The sequence below is a fragment of the Dermacentor albipictus genome, chromosome 2, assembly GCF_038994185.2.
Source record: "Dermacentor albipictus isolate Rhodes 1998 colony chromosome 2, USDA_Dalb.pri_finalv2, whole genome shotgun sequence".
NCBI lineage: Eukaryota > Metazoa > Arthropoda > Arachnida > Ixodida > Ixodidae > Dermacentor > Dermacentor albipictus.
The window spans coordinates 170,178,551-170,197,934 of record NC_091822.1 but is presented as its reverse complement, the minus strand read 5'-3'; the positions used below and the strand labels follow the sequence as shown (position 1 = coordinate 170,197,934).

Sequence of the window (19,384 nt, the reverse complement as noted above, 5' to 3'; positions counted from 1 at the left end):
ATAACGCGTTTGCCTGTCCTGATCTGTACGCTCACCCTCTCTCTCTCCTTTCAGACGCCAGAGACGTGGTGGTCAAGCTGAGTCTCCTAGCTGGCAAGACCAGCGAGTCGGCCGTGGTCGCCAGCTCCGAAATAACGCTCCCCAAAATTCACGTTGTGAGTACGAGTCCCTGTCTACAGGACGCACATAGCCTTATAGTCTTCGTTGTTCAAAGGCCGCCGGAACTGCAAGATTTTGGTCGAGTTGTGTTGCAAAGATATAGCCCGTGCAGTCAGTGTCTAATGTACGCAAGTGAGCATCTGGAAATAATCAGTAAATACCATTAAGGGCTAGTCATCGCTTTTAGGAACTCTGATTTCATTCTGGTTTGAAGTAGCGTGCTTTTCCTGGCTTCGCCAGCCTAAGAATCGAAGGTAAGAGAAAGTGAACACGAATTCCGCCGAATAACAACTGAAATTTGTTGAACAATGAGAGACTATGCATAATATAAGAAAATATAGAACACAGGAAAATGAAGTTCGCCTGCCGTATCTAAAGGACATTCCTATCCGAGGCTTTCTGTCGTCCCTGTCTCACGCTTTGCTGGGGAAACCAGACCATGTGCACCGACTACAGCGCAGAATGACATTGTGTTCAAGCAGCTTTTCTGGCAGCCTCCCAGCACCGCCTTTTACAAAACCTTCTTCTGACTTCGCAGTCTCTGAACACGGCCAGTGTGAAACTGACCCTGCCTCCGGAGCAGCAGCCGCTGATGGTGGCCGGCAAACTGAGCATGCGCCTGACGTCACCCGACGGCAGGCGCCACATCGAAGGCCCCGTGATCGTCAGGCCGACCTGCAACAGTTGAGTGTCGCCGATTCAGTGCCGATTTCTTCGAGAACTTGGAACAAGTACTTGCGCGCAGCAGCTCTTGCTAACTTTCGGCCACTCGGGAAGCGACCCGTCATTCGCTTAGCAATAATATATACAGGTCTTATTGCGATAGCAATTTGCGGTCACGTATGGTAGCCGCGACAATCACAGGAGCGGAGCGAAGCAGCGTATCATGACGTCATGGCGCATCCAACTCTTGTGTGTAGCCTTGCAATCTTTTTTTTTATTATTATTAGCAATAACGCGCGAGCGTCGACCGTATAGGGCATGTCATCGGACTTGTAGCGGCGAGGGACGCTTCTGAAGCGAACAGTCCCGCAGAATGCAACCGCACTTGAAATCGCCTTGCACGTCCGCGCATACGGTCGCCGCTTCCGCTGCGCTTCGCCGCTACAAGGTCGCTGACGCGTCGTGAGGTCGACACTCGCGTGACGTTATAAAAGCATTGTGTGGGTGAACGTGGGGTCCGAATTCGCAAAATACCTCTTGCAACAAGATTGTTCGTAAAGAAAAATTTTAGCTAAACCTAACGCTGGACCTGTCATTGCCGAGACCTTAAAACAGTTAAAAAAAAAGAAAAAAAAGCACTTACGAACGAGAAGTTGTGTTTATACAGGCTCTGAACAGAAAATACTACTTAGAAACAGGTGCTATCGGAAATTATTTGGGGTACCTGGCACCTGCCGTTACCTTGTATAAAGTTTAAGTGGTTTGGACCATCACTGATATGGTAAAAGAAAGGAAAAGTAAGAATTGTGTCAGTACTATTTTAAGAGAAAGCATTAGCTCGGTGCCAACTACGATTTGCATAGTCAGGTGCATGTGAAGCGCAGGAATACTTTTCATGCACAACCACTGGGCCAAATTGAATGATATTAGTTGCATATAAAGAAGAAAGTTAAATTCAAGTGGCTCTAGGAAGCAGATTGCTGATTTGGGCCAGAATGTTTTTTGTACAAGAATTCCCGGAAATGTGTAAGTCCAAAAAAAATTAAAGCACAAAGTTTACACATTTGTAACTCTTCATCAAGAGCAGGTACTGCAGTTCTGTAAACTGTATTGTTAAGCATCTAAATCGGACAAATCGATGTTGGAATTTACAGCTTATATGAAATTACTACCGTGTTTACGAACAGGAAGCTCTAGCTTGGGCACTCGTATTTAAAAACATGGGAGCAGAGAAATTCTTTTTCTCGACAACGACTGCACCAAATGTCTTCAGGTTTCTTCTATTTAAAATAAAATGTTAAACTCTTCTGACCGTAGGAAGCGAATATATGATTTAAGCCGTCACTGTATTACAACTCTGTAAATCAGGAATGAAAGAAAAAGAAAACATATTATACATTTCTGTAAACTGCACTTACTAGGACAGCTAAAGCGGAGAACGTATCATGAACCACTCTGAACCCTGAACTATACCATTAATTTGTGAATAGGATTTTCGCAAGAACTTCGTTAACGTCGTAAAAATTTCACGTAGGCTTTAAATTCAGTATCTAATTCTTATGCTTTAGATGTTTTAAAAGATGCAGTCTTCAGAACTGCGATATCTATTTTTCGGCCGGAGTAACAAGTTTGTAACCGCTGAGCTTTCAATTATTTTCTTTTAAGTTAACAATTTCCGGGAAACACAAGTTCTACTTTACATACTCACTAGGTATTAACTTTCTCTGTCAGATGCAACAAACTTTACCCAAATCAGTCAAGTGGTTGTTCTAAAAGCATTCTTGTGTTTTACATGTACTTGAAAAGGGAAACGGGAGCTGGCCTCGAGCTAATCCTTCCTCTTAATCAAACAATATTTTCATACTTTCACGCCCTATGCGCCAGGCGCTAGTTTTCGGTTGCAAAAGTTCGCAGAGCAAGCAGCCAATTTGCCTCTAACGGCGTTGTACACGAAGTATGGAGTGGGTGACTGCGGGTTCCTGTGTTCAGTTGAAGCAGCGCTGTCTGTTGGAATGTGCGGACCGTGAGAAAATGCAATAGAAAATGGTGTGCAGTTTCATCAGCCGCTGCGTAAGCAGGGCAACCAATGCGCCCAAAGACCATCAAATATTCCTCGCTTTCTTTTCTCTAGTCTTTCAAGCTGTGCTGACGGCGGAGACGTCGAACTCCGGTTTCGCAGTGCTCAACGTTAACCAGGATGGGTCAATATCTTACCAGGTAAGTTACTTTTTTTTATTCCATGCGTTTTTTTCTCTTATAGATGGGCCATGTGCGTAAATTCAGATGAGTTAGAGGAACACCAAACAGGAAGGATAGATCAATTCAGGCTGAGAGGCTATTTTATCAAAATGCTATTTTCATTCATTCATGCACGTAGTGCAGCAGACCAGAATACTTCTTCCTTTGACCGCATATATCTTTGTTTGGGTATTTTATTTTCTCTGTATTTCTTCGCCGGTACTTTCTATCGTCATACTATTCAGTGCTTTCACAGGATGACAGCTATGCACTAGTCTTATTTCTTTAGCAATCATTCCAAACAAATTTAATCCCCCACCCTACTTTCACTTGCCCGTTTACATTTTCCGGCCGATTTCATTGTTCTTAAAGGCCTTTAGTGAAATCTTTGTTTATATGTGTAATACTGATGACTTTCTGATATCCCTCTACAGGAGCTTGACTGTGTTAAGGTGTGCGTATTATTTACCAAGCTTCCCTTCTCATATTGGAAGCATGCAATTCGCCAATAATGCTGGCAATTGTCACGGAATGGAACAGTAAGCCGCACTGCCTAGGTTTGTCAGAAACGATGACTCCGAAGTCCGTACCAGGTGTCGACGCTTTATGAAAAGTCTATAAAATACAGCTGCACAGAAAATCGTCAATTAAGCCCGTGAAGAGAAGGTCCTTCACAAAAAAAAAAAAAACTTCTATTGTGAAAGTTTAATTTATAACAACGTTTCGCAGTGATTCCTGGTTTTAGCATTCGAATCACAATCAACGCGGTACTGTTTCCGCTTCCCTCCTTTCTCATTGACAACGCTGTCTGATTTATTTAGCTGGTTGTTAGCGTATTCAACGGTTTGACAGCCTTAAGAAATTTGCAAAGGCACATAGGACCTGTTCATGCTCAAACTTGTACGCAAAATCTAGACAAGGACGAAAAAGAACCAAGTCGCACAAGCTTTTATGTCGGGCGTTATTTATTATTTTTCTTTCTCCGACATACTTGTCTCGCGGAGGTTTCAATATGAATCGTACCAATCAGCTCAGTTTACTTTTCCTCTCTGGTGGATTCGGCTGGCGTAGAACAGGTGCCCTCTGAGACCTCTTCGAAAGTTGTTCGTCCTGCAAGTGGACCTAAATTATGATGATGACAACTATGATGATGAACGCAGGCGTACGCTTCCGGTATGAACAGCGCGCCCATGGTGGTCGTCTTGGAGACGGACAGCCCTGCCGACAATGAGGTTCGCACCATGGCTGCCTCGTACAACCCACCCTTCGCGTACCACTGGGTGAGTGACTTACCTCAACGCACTCTGGTCGTGCAGCCCATGCACATTAGAAATAATAGGTTTATATATACGCACATTATAGACTGTCCTCATTTGAGCTACGAAGAGCACTAGGCCCACGGACTGTCACTGCCTGTGCCTCCCGCGCAACTAAAACCCTTTAAATCTTCTTGAGAGATATGCGTACCGATCTACTTCTACTTTGATCGCATATCGCCTGTTTCGGCGTGCTTTGCTTATATTGCGTGTCTTTGACGCGCACTGTGCTTGTCACTTCATTTATCAACACTTCCATCTTGACTTAAATTAAAATTAAATTATGGGATTGTACCTGCCATAACCACTTTCTGATTATGAGGCACGCCGCAGTGGAGGACTCCGAAAATTTCGACCACCTGGGGTTCTTTAACGTGCACCTAAATCTAAGTACATGGATGTTTTCGCATTTCGCCTCCATCGAAATGTGACCGCCTTGGCCGGTATTCGATCCCGCGCCCTCGTGCTCAGCAGCCCAACATCATAGCCACTGAGCAACCACGGCGGGTGATCCAATAGGAAACTTTCTCTTTCTAGCTCAGCGCTTGTTACGCATGTTGATGTCAACGCCTCCAGAAAAACATGAGCCTTATAGACGGGAAGAAGCGTACACTTCTCCTCCATTGTCGCGCACTTGCAATCTCGCTGATTCCGTACATCCTCGCTAAACACTGTTAACAATGAGAGGCACAGAAAATTTCTCATGCGCGCCTATCGAGCTATTGACCTGACACTAGGGCAGACTGCTCCCGCCTAGGAAGGTTTAGATATCGTAGCCCCTAATCTCGTCTATTTTAATCGACAGCTGCCTGTGACGTCGGCGCTGTATAACATCCGATGCTGCAACCAAGAATTCACAACATGCTATGGTGTTTGAGGGGCCAACGCTCGCAGGCGTTGTTATGATGGTTGATATTTTGCTTAGCGCGTTTTTATTTTGCGTTTTTATAAATTTTTGCCTTTCTTTCCTTTGTTTTTCGCATCGCAATACTGATTAATAAAGAGGAGGCATTACGTCGCTCCCTTGCCTATGGTTATTGGTTGGAGCTCCGCATCTGATTATTGGTGTGTTACAAATATTTTGAACCGCTTTAAGACAAAAAAAAAAAGAGCTTCTCAGGATATCGAACGCGAAATTAAGCCACCACCACTGATTCGCCTCCCTTTAATTGTCGTCAGGTGACTTCCTTTCCTTATACAAAATTCCACTTTTCAATTGGTGCCAAAATTCCCTACTAAAAAATAATCAATAAAACATTAACAAAAGAAAGAAAAAAAGTGTTTTAGTACAACACTTCGAATCGATATTATTTTCTGCCATCTATACTATAGGCATATATAAAACATCATTTTGTTTTTACGACAATGTTCTGGCTTCTAGACGTTTGAATTATTATTTCAGTGGATATTACAGCGCATGTATAGATACAAGGGCAAGGAACGTTACAAGCTCTCGCTTTGTATAGTACTGCTCGCACTAACTGAATTTATTTAATGTTGCCACGAGATGGTGCACTGGAGCGAAAGAAAATACTATTCCTTAATCCGGGCCCTTTCGGGGCAGCATGTTCTTGAAAAAGAGTGCACGTCTTTTTTTTTTATGCGTACATCAGATGAGATTCTTGCCTCTTTCTCTCTGTAAGAATCGTATCCTCAACTTGTGAGGTGGCTTTTCTTTCTTTCTTTCTTTCTTTCTTTCTTTCTTTCTTTCTTTCTTTCTTTCTTTCTTTCTTTCTTTCTTTCTTTCTTTCTTTCTTTCTTTCTTTCTTTCTTTCTTTTCAAACGACACACTTGCTTTCACTTTCGTGAGATGTTGCACATTGTTAGGGCGCGGTCGTCAGCCAAATAAAAGAGAAAACGAAATAGAAAAACAAAGAACAAAAAATACCTAGAAGCAATTACCCAGAACCCTTGGGGGCTGGCTTGTTATGGATCTCATCTTTGATCCACCGTGAACCAGGCATTCCTGCAACGGGCTACTCGCGAGAGAGGCCTGATTCAACGAGGCACGCCTTACGCCCCATCCGCGTTGTTTTGGTTGTTGTTGTTGTTGTTGTTGTTGTTGTGGTGGTGGTGGTGGTGGTAGTGGTTGTTGGTGGTGCTGGTGCTGTCGGGGTCGTCCTTGCCTACGCGAAAAGGCACGTACGCAGGAGGAGGAGATCGGCCAAGGTACGCGTTTCAATTACCGAGGGACTCTTCTTCCTATCTCACTAGTGTAGCTGTAGTGGTGAGGCCGAAAAGAAGCCATGGTGAGTAAACAAATAAATGTAACACGAGAACGCGTTGCGAAGGTTCTTACAGACGCGGTTCTTATTGAACTCGCTCTATCTTGCAGTTCGAAAAGAAAGTGGAAATGCATTGACTGCCGGGAGAGGGTCTACTTTTCTGTGTTTTTTTTTCATTGTTATTATTATTGGGGGGGGGGGGAAGAGGGATGGAGTAAAAGAAAGGGCAGATGCTGGCTTCAACTTGGCTTTCAACAGCGTTTCACAGAACTAGCTAAAGTTAAAAAATTTCAAATAAATAAAACAGTCATAAATATACGTCACAGTTCCGCGAAATGCATAATTTAGGACACATAAAGCACGGACAGTATATAAAAGAAAGAATATATATATATATATATATATATATATATATATATATATATATATATATATATATATATATATATATATATATATATATATATAGAGAGAGAGAGAGAGAGAGAGAGAGAGAGTTATTACATTATATGCTAAAAATCAAAGTTGTGGTTTAACGTGTCGACAGAACAAATCGTTCTCCCTGAAATGCAGCAAATTTCAGTTCAACTTCTAGGCTCATCTTTCGTCCCAAGAAACCATTTCTATTGACCAGATGTACTTGTACCGGGGAATTAGTTTCTTAAATCTTTTACGGCCTTGTATGTTTCCCTGTAATCAAATTCTTTCTTTTGGAACCGTTTCCTCGTTCGAAGCGCGCGAAGCTTTAGTAAAATGTCAAATATATGACAACTACAACAGAGCGACGGTAATGCGATTACCATATCGAAATCGGCTGACCTACGTGTTTCCTCTTTTTGCGGTCTTTTTTTTAGTGACTTTTGCTAGACTCCCATTACAAACGGCATTAAAGCGCTTGCAAGTATACTTGCGGTACACAGATATCAGCTTCTACCCGTGTTACCCAACCGTACTAAAACCCCTGCGGGAACGTATACCATGCGCTGGCATCAAGGTCGACACTCGCACGCCATTTGAGAACGATATCAATGGGGTCGGCGCTCTTATATTGCGTGCTCCCTAACCACGAATGCCATGGAGTGTCCCACCACAATACAGTCGCAATGAAAACATATTTGGCCTTCATGCGAATATCAGCGAGACAGATAGTGACGTGACACCAATGTGCGTTACCAGAATTACAGGCAGTTGTGTAATGATGCGGCTGATGAATATAGGAAAAAGAATACGACGTATTAGAGTGCGCAACACAACTGGCGAGCGCACGCACGTTACAGGCTATGGCAGAGCCAAAAGCGCTGACAAAGTTCGAGCGACGCTTTGGCGATATTACCGGCCGATGAATAGTGGAAGATGCAAGAACAAACTTTCACAAACAGGAGGTAAGAGAAACATCGTAGGCGGCTGGTCGATGCTGATGGGTTTCCCGCGGGCCATAACAAACCACAAGCTCGTCAAAAACAAAACAAAAAAATCAAGGAAGAACTGAAAGCACCGCACAAATGACGTCGCTGCTGTCGCTACTTTGGCGCAGACTGGCGGCGTGGTCGTTTTGCCTCACTTGTTGCGACGTGGGAAAAAGAGGTGCGCGTTTCGTAATGGTGTTTTAGTGCCTATGGACGAAGACTTTTGATCTTTATTGTGTTAGAGTGGTTGGACGAAATGAACACGATGTTTGGTGGCGAAATCCTACCTGCAAATTCAGCAATATAACACTTACACCCTGTGGCCATCTGCTGCAAATCGCCGGGTCCAGAAAGCGTTATAGAGCTCTTAGTTGGTGTGCATTGCTTTTGATGATAAATAAATGGCAGTGTAACAAACTTTTCGCTGAGACAAGTTTCGAGCTCTACATCGATATATATATATATATATATATATATATATATATATATATATATATATATATATATATACTTTCACTTTTTTCCTTGAACAGGTCTGAGACGGGGCAGATACTAAAGGTGAAATGAACGCCTGACGGGGCCCCTACCTAACATTACGTGGAATTACAAGAGTACTTTCCCTGTGTCCATAGTTAGAGAGAACGGCGGTATCCTAGTACACCGCAGTATCCTAGTATCCTAGTACCATATCTATGACTTCTTTTTCACTAGTTATCGCAGAGTTTTCTCGACTTTCATCACGCTCAGTACCCGTACTCATTAAAGCTTCTGTAAGTGGCAAGTTCTTTGACACAGGGTCGGTCGGAGATCGACATGATGTCCTATTGCGCTTCTGACGATAGTCTCTTACTGTCACCCTTCCAGAAACCTTTCTCGCGCATTCAGCACGACTGGAGAAACAGCCCCGATGTTGATTTCTTTGGATTAAGCCATACTATTAGTGATATTATTTATATGAAATTGAGGCGCAAGCTTATCTATGGTTAAATCAAAGATGTGAGAGAGTGGCGACGCACGTGGCTTCTAAAAAGGTAGGCTTGTACTATTGACGGAGCATCTATTTATTTTTATTTTGTCCTACCTTTTCCCTTTCTCTAAAACCAGCAACACGCGGGCTTCTCTTTTACAAAATCGCTGACCCTATACTATTGATAATGAGCAAAACGTGAAGAAGGTGAATGCAGGAGCCAACCTTTCGACAAGTGGACTTGTCTTCTTTAAGCCTTGAAGAAGACAAGTCCACTTGTCGAAACGTTGGCTCCTGCATTCACCTTGTTCACGTTTTGCTCATCGTCTTGAATTGCCATTTCCCGCATTCCCCGTCTTTTCTCTATACTATTGATAGCTTCTTACGTCACGTGGAGAACCAATCGCCTTACTTCATCGTCCCATTGTGATTACCGTTCTTCCTTTCGTCTAATTGTATACGTTGCACGTGCTACTCGCGTATCAAACGACCACCGCGGGTCTGGGCACGGCGAGACCCGTGGCGTACAGCGGCCGTTGCTGCTCCCCACTGTCAGCGTGCCTCTCGCGCTCTTTCTCGACAGACGAACGGCACATTCACCCGCGGCACTAGCCAGGTGCTGGAGATGCTGCTGACCGACGACTTGACCTTCAAGGTGCTCTCCGAAGGCCAGAGTGAACTGCGAGGACGAGTGAAGCAGCGCCTCTACTCGGATGCCTTTCTCAGTGGTGAGAATCTTTGCAACTACCTCACGGTACTTAAACGCACGCCCTGCTGTTCGGTACCGCGTAGTATCGTGCACATTTTCTTTCGGGCGTTGTCTCTGTAATGTAGCTTGCTCAGAGATGTCATTGGTTACTACAGAGCTCTCGATTTGGAGGTGTTCACTATGCGGCAGCACGGCAGATCAAGATATACTTCCTTTACAGTGGTAGACTTGTTCGATTGGCAGTCTAATGCAATTAACTCACGAACGCAATACTTCCACGGCTACTTCACCATGTAAACACGGAACGTCGTATTGCGATTTCAGAAAGGTACTTTAATAGTACAACTCGTTCACCTTTGCAGCTATTTGAAGGAGCATCCATTCAAGTCTATTTGGTTTCACGCAGTGTGGATTTCATATCTGTACACTTTGTAGTCCTGTGTAGACTCTAACCTTTAATGTGGAAACTCTCGTATTAAAGCAGACTTCACACATTCCCACACAGTTAATGACAATCAGCTATCATCCTTGACCTTTCGAAAGAAAAGCGTCTTTTTTAGATTATGACATAAATGATCAAGTATTGGAAAGCATTACGCCACAGCAATCCTGCACACACGAGGACTGCCATTGTGTACTTAGTTACTCTTACGCATACTTTATGTAAAGCCCCAGGTCCGTGGAGATCTCGGCGCGTTCACAATGAGTAAATTACCAACTTGGTGAAGTTTCTATTTCACTTCAAGCTTGCACCCTTTCGCGTTGTTGTCCCTTTCAAGCAGAGGCTCCAGTGCTGCTCATGTCCGAGGGCAACAGCTCGGCGGCGGGACAGGCGTGGCTCTCGGTGGACAAGTCGTGCCGGCTTCACTATTCGGTCTTCGTCTCGGGACTCGAGCCCAGCGAGCGGCACCTACTCGAGCTCCTCGAGATCACGCCTGCCTTCAACGTGATGCCTAGCGCACGCAGCGTCCAGAGGGTTCTCCAGAGAATCACCGGAGACGAGGTGAACGATCGCGTCAGTGCAGAAAGGCTGCGTCATTCCTACGCTTTGACATTCTAATCTCTGTGAACTGAAACCATGCGTGTAAGTGGCGACGAGGTATGAATGGCTGGACACTGAAACGAAAAGTAATTTCCTGGTAAAAGTGTACTTTGCGGAAATCGATCTTGCAGAATGTGCGCACACTAACGCTTTGATGTACATGCTGTGTACGTCCCGAGTTGAACACTTTAGCTTGTCCAGCAGTTACGTTGAATACTTAATGAAGATGCCGTTAACTTGTTGGCGAACATATTTTTCAACACTTTGAAAACGTAAAGGTGGAATTTATTTATTTATTTGGTACATACTTTGCATCATAAATCTTTTGTTTGCAATATGCGTATGTGGGAATGCTATCTGCGATCAAGAATTTAGACGTCGAGCTGCTATGTGCGTAATTACTACGCAGTGACCTTCGCAGCCGTTCTAAGTTCTTTCGTCGCTGGCAATAAGCAAATTCGGGCGTTGACGTCACCTCTGTTAGCCTGCCTGTCAGCTGCTATGATGTGCAAATTATGGATGTTCTTTGTTTTATGAATGCCCAGCTGGAAGATACCCTGGATGAACCAAGCGCGGCAACTCTGCACCGCCTCAGTGGCGGATCTTCGTACTTACTGGTCACATCGAAGTCGGGGAAGTCCAAGCAAGTCGAGCTCAGGGGACACATAAGAGACGTGAGTGAAAGAGGAAAATATAGGTAGCATTGTCGAGTCGTTGTATTTTGCCGGCGTTAGAAAATTATCCAGGCGCCTAATCCGCTTAATTAGTATTAATTGTGTACACGCCGGACAAGAAAGTTCTTGAGCAAAAAAATATATTCCCTCTAATTTCCCATTCTTTCTTGACACCCTGAACTAGTAATATATACCCATTGAGCAGTTCTTATAGGTAAAGCTGGCTTTGCTGCAAATCGACTCTTAATGAGGGGAAGTGGCCTCTTGAGGGAGCAGTTGCACGTTCGGTGTCTCATCGTGTAAGTGTCTGTGTTTGTGCACGTCTATGTGTGTTTGTGCGTTTGCGTGTTGTGCTAGAGCTACAAGTCTCAGATTATCTTCAAAACTGATGTTGTCAAGGTGGCCGTCAAAGGTCACGGAGCAAAGCCTTTATCACGAAGTCGCTATATAATCCGGTAACTGTGCTACCTTACTGCCCAAAATGATCGGATTGTGAGGCGAACAGAGCGACTGAAATATACCCTGTGTTCAAGCGGCGCTTTCTCTCCGATTAGATTCGGATTCCCGACAACTGCCTTCCCGATCTCGCCAAGAGCGGAGTCAGCGGTGGCTCCGGAAACACGGCCGTGGCCGGCTACTCGAGCGACGCGGGAGGAGCGGAGAACAACGAGATCTACCGCATCGAGTCCAACCACAAGTGCTACTACGACGGCGAGGTGTTCGACGACGGGGCCCAGTGGACGGCGCGACACGAGGCATGCGTCATGTGCTCCTGCCAGGTACGTTCTCCGCCACCCACCTTGCATAATCAATTGCGCGTATTTGGCTTGTGCTATGGAAATGTTTTTCGCAAACATTCACAGGAAGTGTAGTAGAGGTTCCTGTGCGAAATCACATTACTACGCGGGTTATTCTTTTACTTATGCCGATAACTCCTAAAGGGACCTTCTGCAGCTTTCCTCGAATCCGTCGCGAGCATCACCATCACGTTTCTTTGAAGTAAGATGAGAGTAAAGAAAACTACGCTTCATCACAACTCCACAAAGCGATCGCAAGCCTGCCACATGCGTACCGTAATGTCAACACAGTCGTCATTGTCAACATTATGGCACCGTAGTTCTCGTGCAGTCGAAGCCGTCGTTTTCGTTACTGTCTTTGTGCTGTCATTTGTGCCTGGCCAGCAGGCGTTGTACTTGACTGACACTTAGGGGTTTCCTCTAAGTAGCTCATTGCGATGCTCTGTTTACCTAAGTACGAATTCTAGGTAGGGGAACTGAAACTCTATAGTGCACAAACAGAAGCATCGGGTATGTATGTCTATTTCAGCGCTATGCAAGAAATCGATGGCATATGCTCTGAGCATCTGCGCCCAGTATTGAAGTGAGAACATCCGCTAGTTGGTTTTTCATATACAGACGGGAACAGCGCTGAAGATACAGACACATATGAAGGTGTATACAAAGAAAAGCGCAGCGTGTCGCTTTCTTCTTTATATGCTTTCACCAGTGTCCTTGTCTCTAGCGCTGTTCGCGCCTGCATGTGGCAGGTGCATCATGGTGTGGGATTCTGCAAGGAGCTGTGCTTGACTTACGTGTGCTATTATTCATTCGATCCTTTTTCCGTCTGCATTAATCATTTTTGGCCTTTCTATTTCACATTTGTTCTCAGTCACTGTGGTTTATTCCTTACGTTTCGCTGGACAGTCAACCGTTCCGGTGCGGGATTTTCCGAGGCTTGAACTCCTGCCGAGAAGTTTGTCTATACGGCAAAGGCGGGGACACAAAGCTTTGACTCGCGCAGTGCTATTCAACCTCAATATCCGTTTGTTTCAAGATGTTGCTTTGCTGTCTGTTTTACAGAGAGGTCGTCTGGTATGTGACGCCGTCGTGTGCCCTGCTGTGCAATGCCCCAATGCAGTGACGCTTCCAGGGGAATGCTGCCCAACGTGCCAAGGTGACCACACTCTTGGCTAAACATTAATTAGGGATGACTTAACCACATAACGGAATGCATCTTTGCAAAATCAGTCTGGCAAAAGCACTTTACACGGCCGTCTGGTCACCTGGAAAGGTGAATAAGTATAACTGAACGGGGATCATTCACGAATGTAAAGCGAGCGAGTGTATTAGCTTAGAATTTACGTGAAAGAATGATGACGCGCCGGGGAGTTTCCACACAGATTGAATTCACAAATTAGTATTGTGTTTGACAGCGCCTTTCAGTACATCAATTCTGTTCGTTTTAGCTGTTCATTATGAAAGCTACGGAATTTAGACATCTGTCTTTATAGTCGATTTGTAAGTTACATAGCTTCTTTTCTTTCTTCTTAATTTTTTTCTTACAAGTCTTCATACAGCTGGTGGAATATTTCACTTCGGAGCGATATCATCACGCGAACACTTTAAGGCGACTGGCGCTGTTGGTTATCATAGAAAACAGCTGGGAGAGAGAGGGAGGCGCCTGTAGGTGAACAAAATGAAGGTCAAGGAGTGAGGAGAGGCACAGCGCCGGGAATTACGAGTTGGGCAAAACCATCGCAGGCCTTAGCATCACGTGACAATGCGGCATCATCCGTTTCACTGGCTGGGCTGGGCCGGTTGCATAGACGAATTCACCACTCTCGCAAAAACGCGGTCACATGCGAAGAGGAGGCGGCCACTGCGGCCGCGGAAAGGTGGCGTGGCAAGGCGGGAGCAGCGGTGAATCGTAGAGCAGCCGAAACTGAGGAGCAAAGCGTCGTTTGCTCCGCAGTTTGGAAACTGCGCGGGCATCGAAGATAAGTCGTTTCGAAAATGCAACGGCAAAAGAAAACAAGGCTCATCAGATAAAATGAGATGAGCGCAGGCCCCGGAGCAGCCCTAGCTGGTCCATTCAATACTAATGAAATGATTAGAGTGACCCGGTGAAGGGACTTCTCCTTCCTAATTGAGTTGCAGCATTCGCTTTGCTATTCTCCGCTTATTCGATATCGAATAATAGAGTAACTCAAATGGTATCGCATTAGACCTCTCTCGGGTCCTAACATGCAGAGCCTATGCATATTTTAAGCGAACGAAACTCATTAAAACCCGCAAAGTATTAGCCAAATGCTAACATTTCAGCCTTTTACGTGTATTCAAATAACGAGGCTCAGACGTAAATGATATACAGTGCGCTTGTCCTCGTGTCACGACGATGCCCTAGGTGTCGCGAGTCAGCGGGTAATTTGCAAAGTAAGCGTTGAAAATATCGGAGGGCTCCATTTCAAGCATGGAAGCCTAAGTACAGACGTACTCGTAAACTTTCTGTCTGGCTGCCGTCGGTAGCAATATCATCCGTGCCAGCAGGGCTTATGCAGTGTTGGCTCCGTCTTCCATCGGTGCGCAGACGAGTCGGGAGGCCTGAACGCTACTTTCGCGCCGGGTGAGGCCCATTCTCCGCACGGCTGCTTCCTCGAGGGAGACAAGAAGTTCCACCTGGCCGGCTCCAAGTGGCACCCCTACATCCCGCCCTTTGGCTTCAGCCGCTGCGCCGTCTGCACCTGTCAGGTAGCGTGGCCAGTGACGTAGTCCTACCTTGCTGCGCTAGTGGCAGCACTTGTTTGCTTTGTTCTTCTCGTGTTCGTGGTGCTCTAACTTGGACTTAACAAGAATGTCTTGAGTTTCAATCTTCCTGCAAATTCTTCGTTAGAAAAGTTGAAAAAAAAAAGTGATGACATCCAGTGCTACATTTCCTAAGGTATAAACATGACTTAAGTTTCAGTTTAAGAAAGCCTTTCAGATATTTGTTTTTAGTCAGATAAGGCTTCACCGTGCATTGCAGAAGATATACCCTCCGGTTTCATTTATTTTTTCATTCCTGCATTGACTTGCAGCCAACGACGCTAACAGTGGAGTGTCGACGCATCACATGCCCACCATTGAGCTGTTCCGAAAAGGATGCCTACAGAGAGAATGCTCTGTCGTGCTGCAAGAAATGTCCTAGTAAGTGTCGATTACATTAAGAAATTGTCTCTCTGGAGCAAAACATGAAAGTGTTCTCTACAAAATTTCGTGTGACCTCGTATTCGGATTCGACGTCAAACAAAATAACTTATTAATAGTACTTACTACTTTTTATTTCTTCTAGTAATAATAATAACCATTATGATCGTGAAATGGCTGGCCTAGTTTATTGAATTACTGTGAATTTTCCAGCATTTGTTATGTATAAAGATATGCCTTACTCGCTTAAAGAAAAAAGAACATCTGAAGCGCGTTTCACTCCCGTAACACGTGAAGACGAAAGCCTGCTGCACACGTGGTAATGCATCAAGTTATACAATCGGAGGGGTCAGACTTCTTGCAAGACATAACGCGCCGCAGTGTGAAGTTAACGCGATGCCCTGTAGGTCGATTTCCTCAACGACACATCTGAGTACCTAGCGCACTGCTTAGAGCATCTTTCATTCTTTGTTTCGTTGTCACTTCCCGTTTTTTTCTCTTTCTTTCTTTCTTTCGTTCTTTCTTTATTTGTTCTCTCCTTCCTTGTTCTTTTGTTGGTTCTTTCTTAATTCCGTTCGTTCTTTAGTTGTTTCTTTTTTTTTCGTTTCTTCTTTCATATTGAGCCATTACATATTTGTTCACTTACGGAGGTGTGAGCCATTCCAGATTGTTTTTCTTTTTTTTTGGTTATGAGCCATTGCTGATCTTAATATATTTTGTGCCATTCTTCAACTTTTTTTTTTTTATCACTGAACCAGGCTCCGCTTTTTTCGGGTATGAGTCACTGAAACGAGCCACTTAAGGCTCGTTTCTCTTTTAAACTCCATAGTTGTGCGTGGCACGAAAGCATGAGAGAAACTCGATAGTTGTGCTTGGCACGAAAGAATGAGAGAAACTCTATAGTTGTGCGTGGCACGAAGGAATGAGAGAAACTCTATAGTTGTGCGTGGCACGAAAGAAGGAGAGAAACTCTATAGTTGTGTGCAGCACGAAAGAATGAGAGAAACTCTTTTATCTTTTAAGCTCGGGTGCTCCTATCTAAATACATGTAAAAGAAGAATTCGTTCTTCTCGGGAACCACTGCTCCAAATTTGACGAGGTTTGTTGCATTTAAAAGAAACACTTAATATCTAGTGACTGTTGGTTTCGAATTTTCGAGTTAGGTCGTCAATTTTTTATTAAAAATTGGCAGAAATCAAACATCTTCAAAAAACGAAACTATCAAGTTTACAACTCTGTAACTCAACAACGAAATATGATAATACAATTATGTGAACTGCATCTCACAGTACATCTAAAGCGGACAAAATTCATATGTTACACATGAATATAAAAAATTAGTAATATGGAAATGCAGCTTTTGCAAAACCCTTGTAACCAATCTAACAAATCCACGTAAGATGTAAAATGCCATATCGAATTTGTCCGCTTTGCATGATCTAATGGATGCCGTTTACAGAACCGCGATATCTGTTCTTGATGCCGAGCTATGAATTTGTAAACTACATAGTTCGATTTTTTTTTTCAGATGGTCGAATATTTGAAAATCTTTTTAACAAAATTCAAGCAGGTTTGACTTCCACTGAAAGCAACTTGTCAGTTTGCCTGCTTTCATTTCCTTTTTCCTTATTATTTCTACTTTTCATATAAAACCTCAAATGGAACCTTAAATGGAAATTCCGTAAATGGAAACCTCAAAACCTTAAATGGAAATTCCGCTTCCAACAGTCACTAGATTTTATCTTTCCCTCTCAAATGCAAGAAATTTCATTAAAATCGGTCCAGGGGTTATCTCAGAAAAACGTTTTTGGCTTTTACATGTATTTGAATAGGCCACGTCGGAGTTGGGCCCGAGCTAAAGCATCCTCTTAAATTGCGCAAGAGGAGCAAGCACACACATTGCGAGATCTTTGCCCTATGCTGGCAAGATCAAAGAGCACGTGCTGTCATTTGTTTATTTTATTTCTAGTTAAGTTGTTCTTTGCTCTTGAGAAGTATTTGCCAGTAAAATTCTTGTTAGTATCTTATCGTTCTGCATCTCCTAGGCGGTGGCATCGCCCCCCTGCCACATTTTTACATCACCTTGCAATTTATTCAAGCTATTTTCAGTTTTCTTGTCAACATTGATGCACTTGTGTTTTAGAACACTATATTGTTTATTCATCTCGAGTTGAACATTTTTAACTGTTTTCTTAAGTCTGTCAACAGAGTGTCTATCCAGTATCTCAAAGTAACATTACAAATGCATCTAAGATCCCATTCAAATATAACACCGCTGGTAACAAATCAAGCAACTTACAAAAAAATCGCAAGCATCTTCTAGCATCTCAAAATAGGAAAAAGTATTTAATTGATTTGCTGCACTTGTAAGTGGTTTTTACAAGTAGCAGTTATTTGTTTTCGGCAAACGAACATTGTTTTTCATGTCCTCTCCTCGATTAGAGCAGTCAGATATACAGCTGAAGAAATAAAGAATGCTTTTTTGCAACCACCATGGGCTGGAAGAAAGCATAATAGCTAAATCACCATTAGCACCTCATATCCTACACAAGTATATATGGCTATCATGGCATAGTAATTCATTATTATATTTTGGTAAAATTGCTGTTGCCAATTCTTTTTTTTTCTGAAAACTGATCATTTCCAAAATATGCAAATTTGGTCATCATCACTCCTATATTCTGTGTGTTTTTCTTTTAAGCAGATGTTATTCCTGTGAAATCTCAAGATACAAGTGTTCCAACGCAACTCCGTGATCAAGGATCAAAAAAGACACCAAAGGACATTCTGTCAAGTGGAGGTAATTGCCAACAGCTCTACTCGCGAAAGCACTAGCTGTCAAAGCTCCTGCGATATGCGTGGGCGATGAATATGGCTGTACTTGCGCAGAATGGTGGGAATGTGAATCATCTTCATAAATTTTTTAGCAGAACCAACTTTTGGGGATGGCTGTTACAATCACTGTATGATGGCGTAAAGTTGCTCTTATTAAAGAAATCAATTTCAGCTGGGCACAGCTGTAAATTCATTATATAAAGGCTGAAAACCTAATATGTACATAACGTAAGCTTTATACAAAGGACCAGTAAACTGTGTGAATGTGACCTCCTATTCATCCTGAAAGTTGGCAAGGATTTGAATATGTTTGCATTGACAAAACAATGTAGAACTATACCTAGCTGATCACGTGCAGTCACAAAAATACTCAGCCACATATGCAGATAGTAGGTAGAACGTGTGAAGTGCATTTGTAAAATTTTGAACACTTCGAAAAAGCAACAGTGTACAAGCAGAAATGTAGGAATGTCGTGCCATTTCATGCTAAAACAAACATGCTTTCTTTATAATGGTTTGAATGTACTGCACTTGAACAATAAAGGAACGTTGATAGCTTATTTAAGCCGACTCCTTTAAGCCTCGTCTTTTCCTAGACTTGACAAAGTATTCCTTTCTTTTCAAACAGGATGTCAGTTTCAGCTACAAGTATTTCACAATGGAGAGGAATGGCATCCAACTGTACAGCCTTTCGGTGAAATGAAGTGCATTAGATGCCACTGCAAGGTAAGCTTTCTCTTATTTCTTGTATATGATCAGCCGTCCCTTCATAAATCTATGACATCATTTGAAAGAAAAAGGACTGTCGAGCACCACATATGCAATGTGGCTGTGAATCTTCCTTTGAGGAACGCTTTAATCTATAGATAAACTGTCTCACCCCTGAAACGCTCGACAAACTGTCGAATGTGTTGCGAGAATTTTGATGATAAAGCTGATAAACTTTAGTTCTTAAAATGAAGCATGAAAGCAAGCTTGCTTTCGCTAAACTCTGCAGCTTTTATATTCCAGCACAGCCCATACTTCATTTTCCAGTGCGGCATGTTGTATCGTCCATTATGTGTTGCCAATGTGATCTAAGTTAATAATATAAGAAGAATTTAACAAAAAATGTTTGCAGTTCCAGAACAACCTATTCATTTTGCAAATTTGCATGTCAATAAAGCTGTGCTTGTTGTTTAAGCACTC

At 43.3% G+C, this 19,384-nt stretch overlaps 1 protein-coding gene across 3 annotated transcripts in view; it reads left to right on the top strand.

The window, feature by feature from the left end:
* Window positions 1-19,384, top strand: part of sog (short gastrulation) — a 309,402-nt gene that overhangs the window by 285,698 nt on the left and 4,320 nt on the right. Inside the window, exons 9-21 of one of the 3 annotated variants that reach the window (XM_070534431.1) lie at window positions 55-155; window positions 698-842; window positions 2,954-3,039; window positions 4,221-4,340; window positions 9,558-9,702; window positions 10,466-10,686; window positions 11,271-11,399; window positions 11,954-12,178; window positions 13,259-13,352; window positions 14,766-14,926; window positions 15,253-15,361; window positions 18,063-18,161; window positions 18,825-18,922. In XM_070534431.1, the coding sequence (XP_070390532.1) occupies window positions 55-155; window positions 698-842; window positions 2,954-3,039; window positions 4,221-4,340; window positions 9,558-9,702; window positions 10,466-10,686; window positions 11,271-11,399; window positions 11,954-12,178; window positions 13,259-13,352; window positions 14,766-14,926; window positions 15,253-15,361; window positions 18,063-18,161; window positions 18,825-18,922 (1,733 nt within the window). Of the gene's footprint in view, window positions 1-54; window positions 156-697; window positions 843-2,953; window positions 3,040-4,220; window positions 4,341-9,557; window positions 9,703-10,462; window positions 10,687-11,270; window positions 11,400-11,953; window positions 12,179-13,258; window positions 13,353-14,765; window positions 14,927-15,252; window positions 15,362-18,062; window positions 18,162-18,824; window positions 18,923-19,384 lie in introns of all 3 variants that reach the window. The other 2 variants (XM_070534430.1, XM_070534429.1) reach the window with 2 other exon arrangements.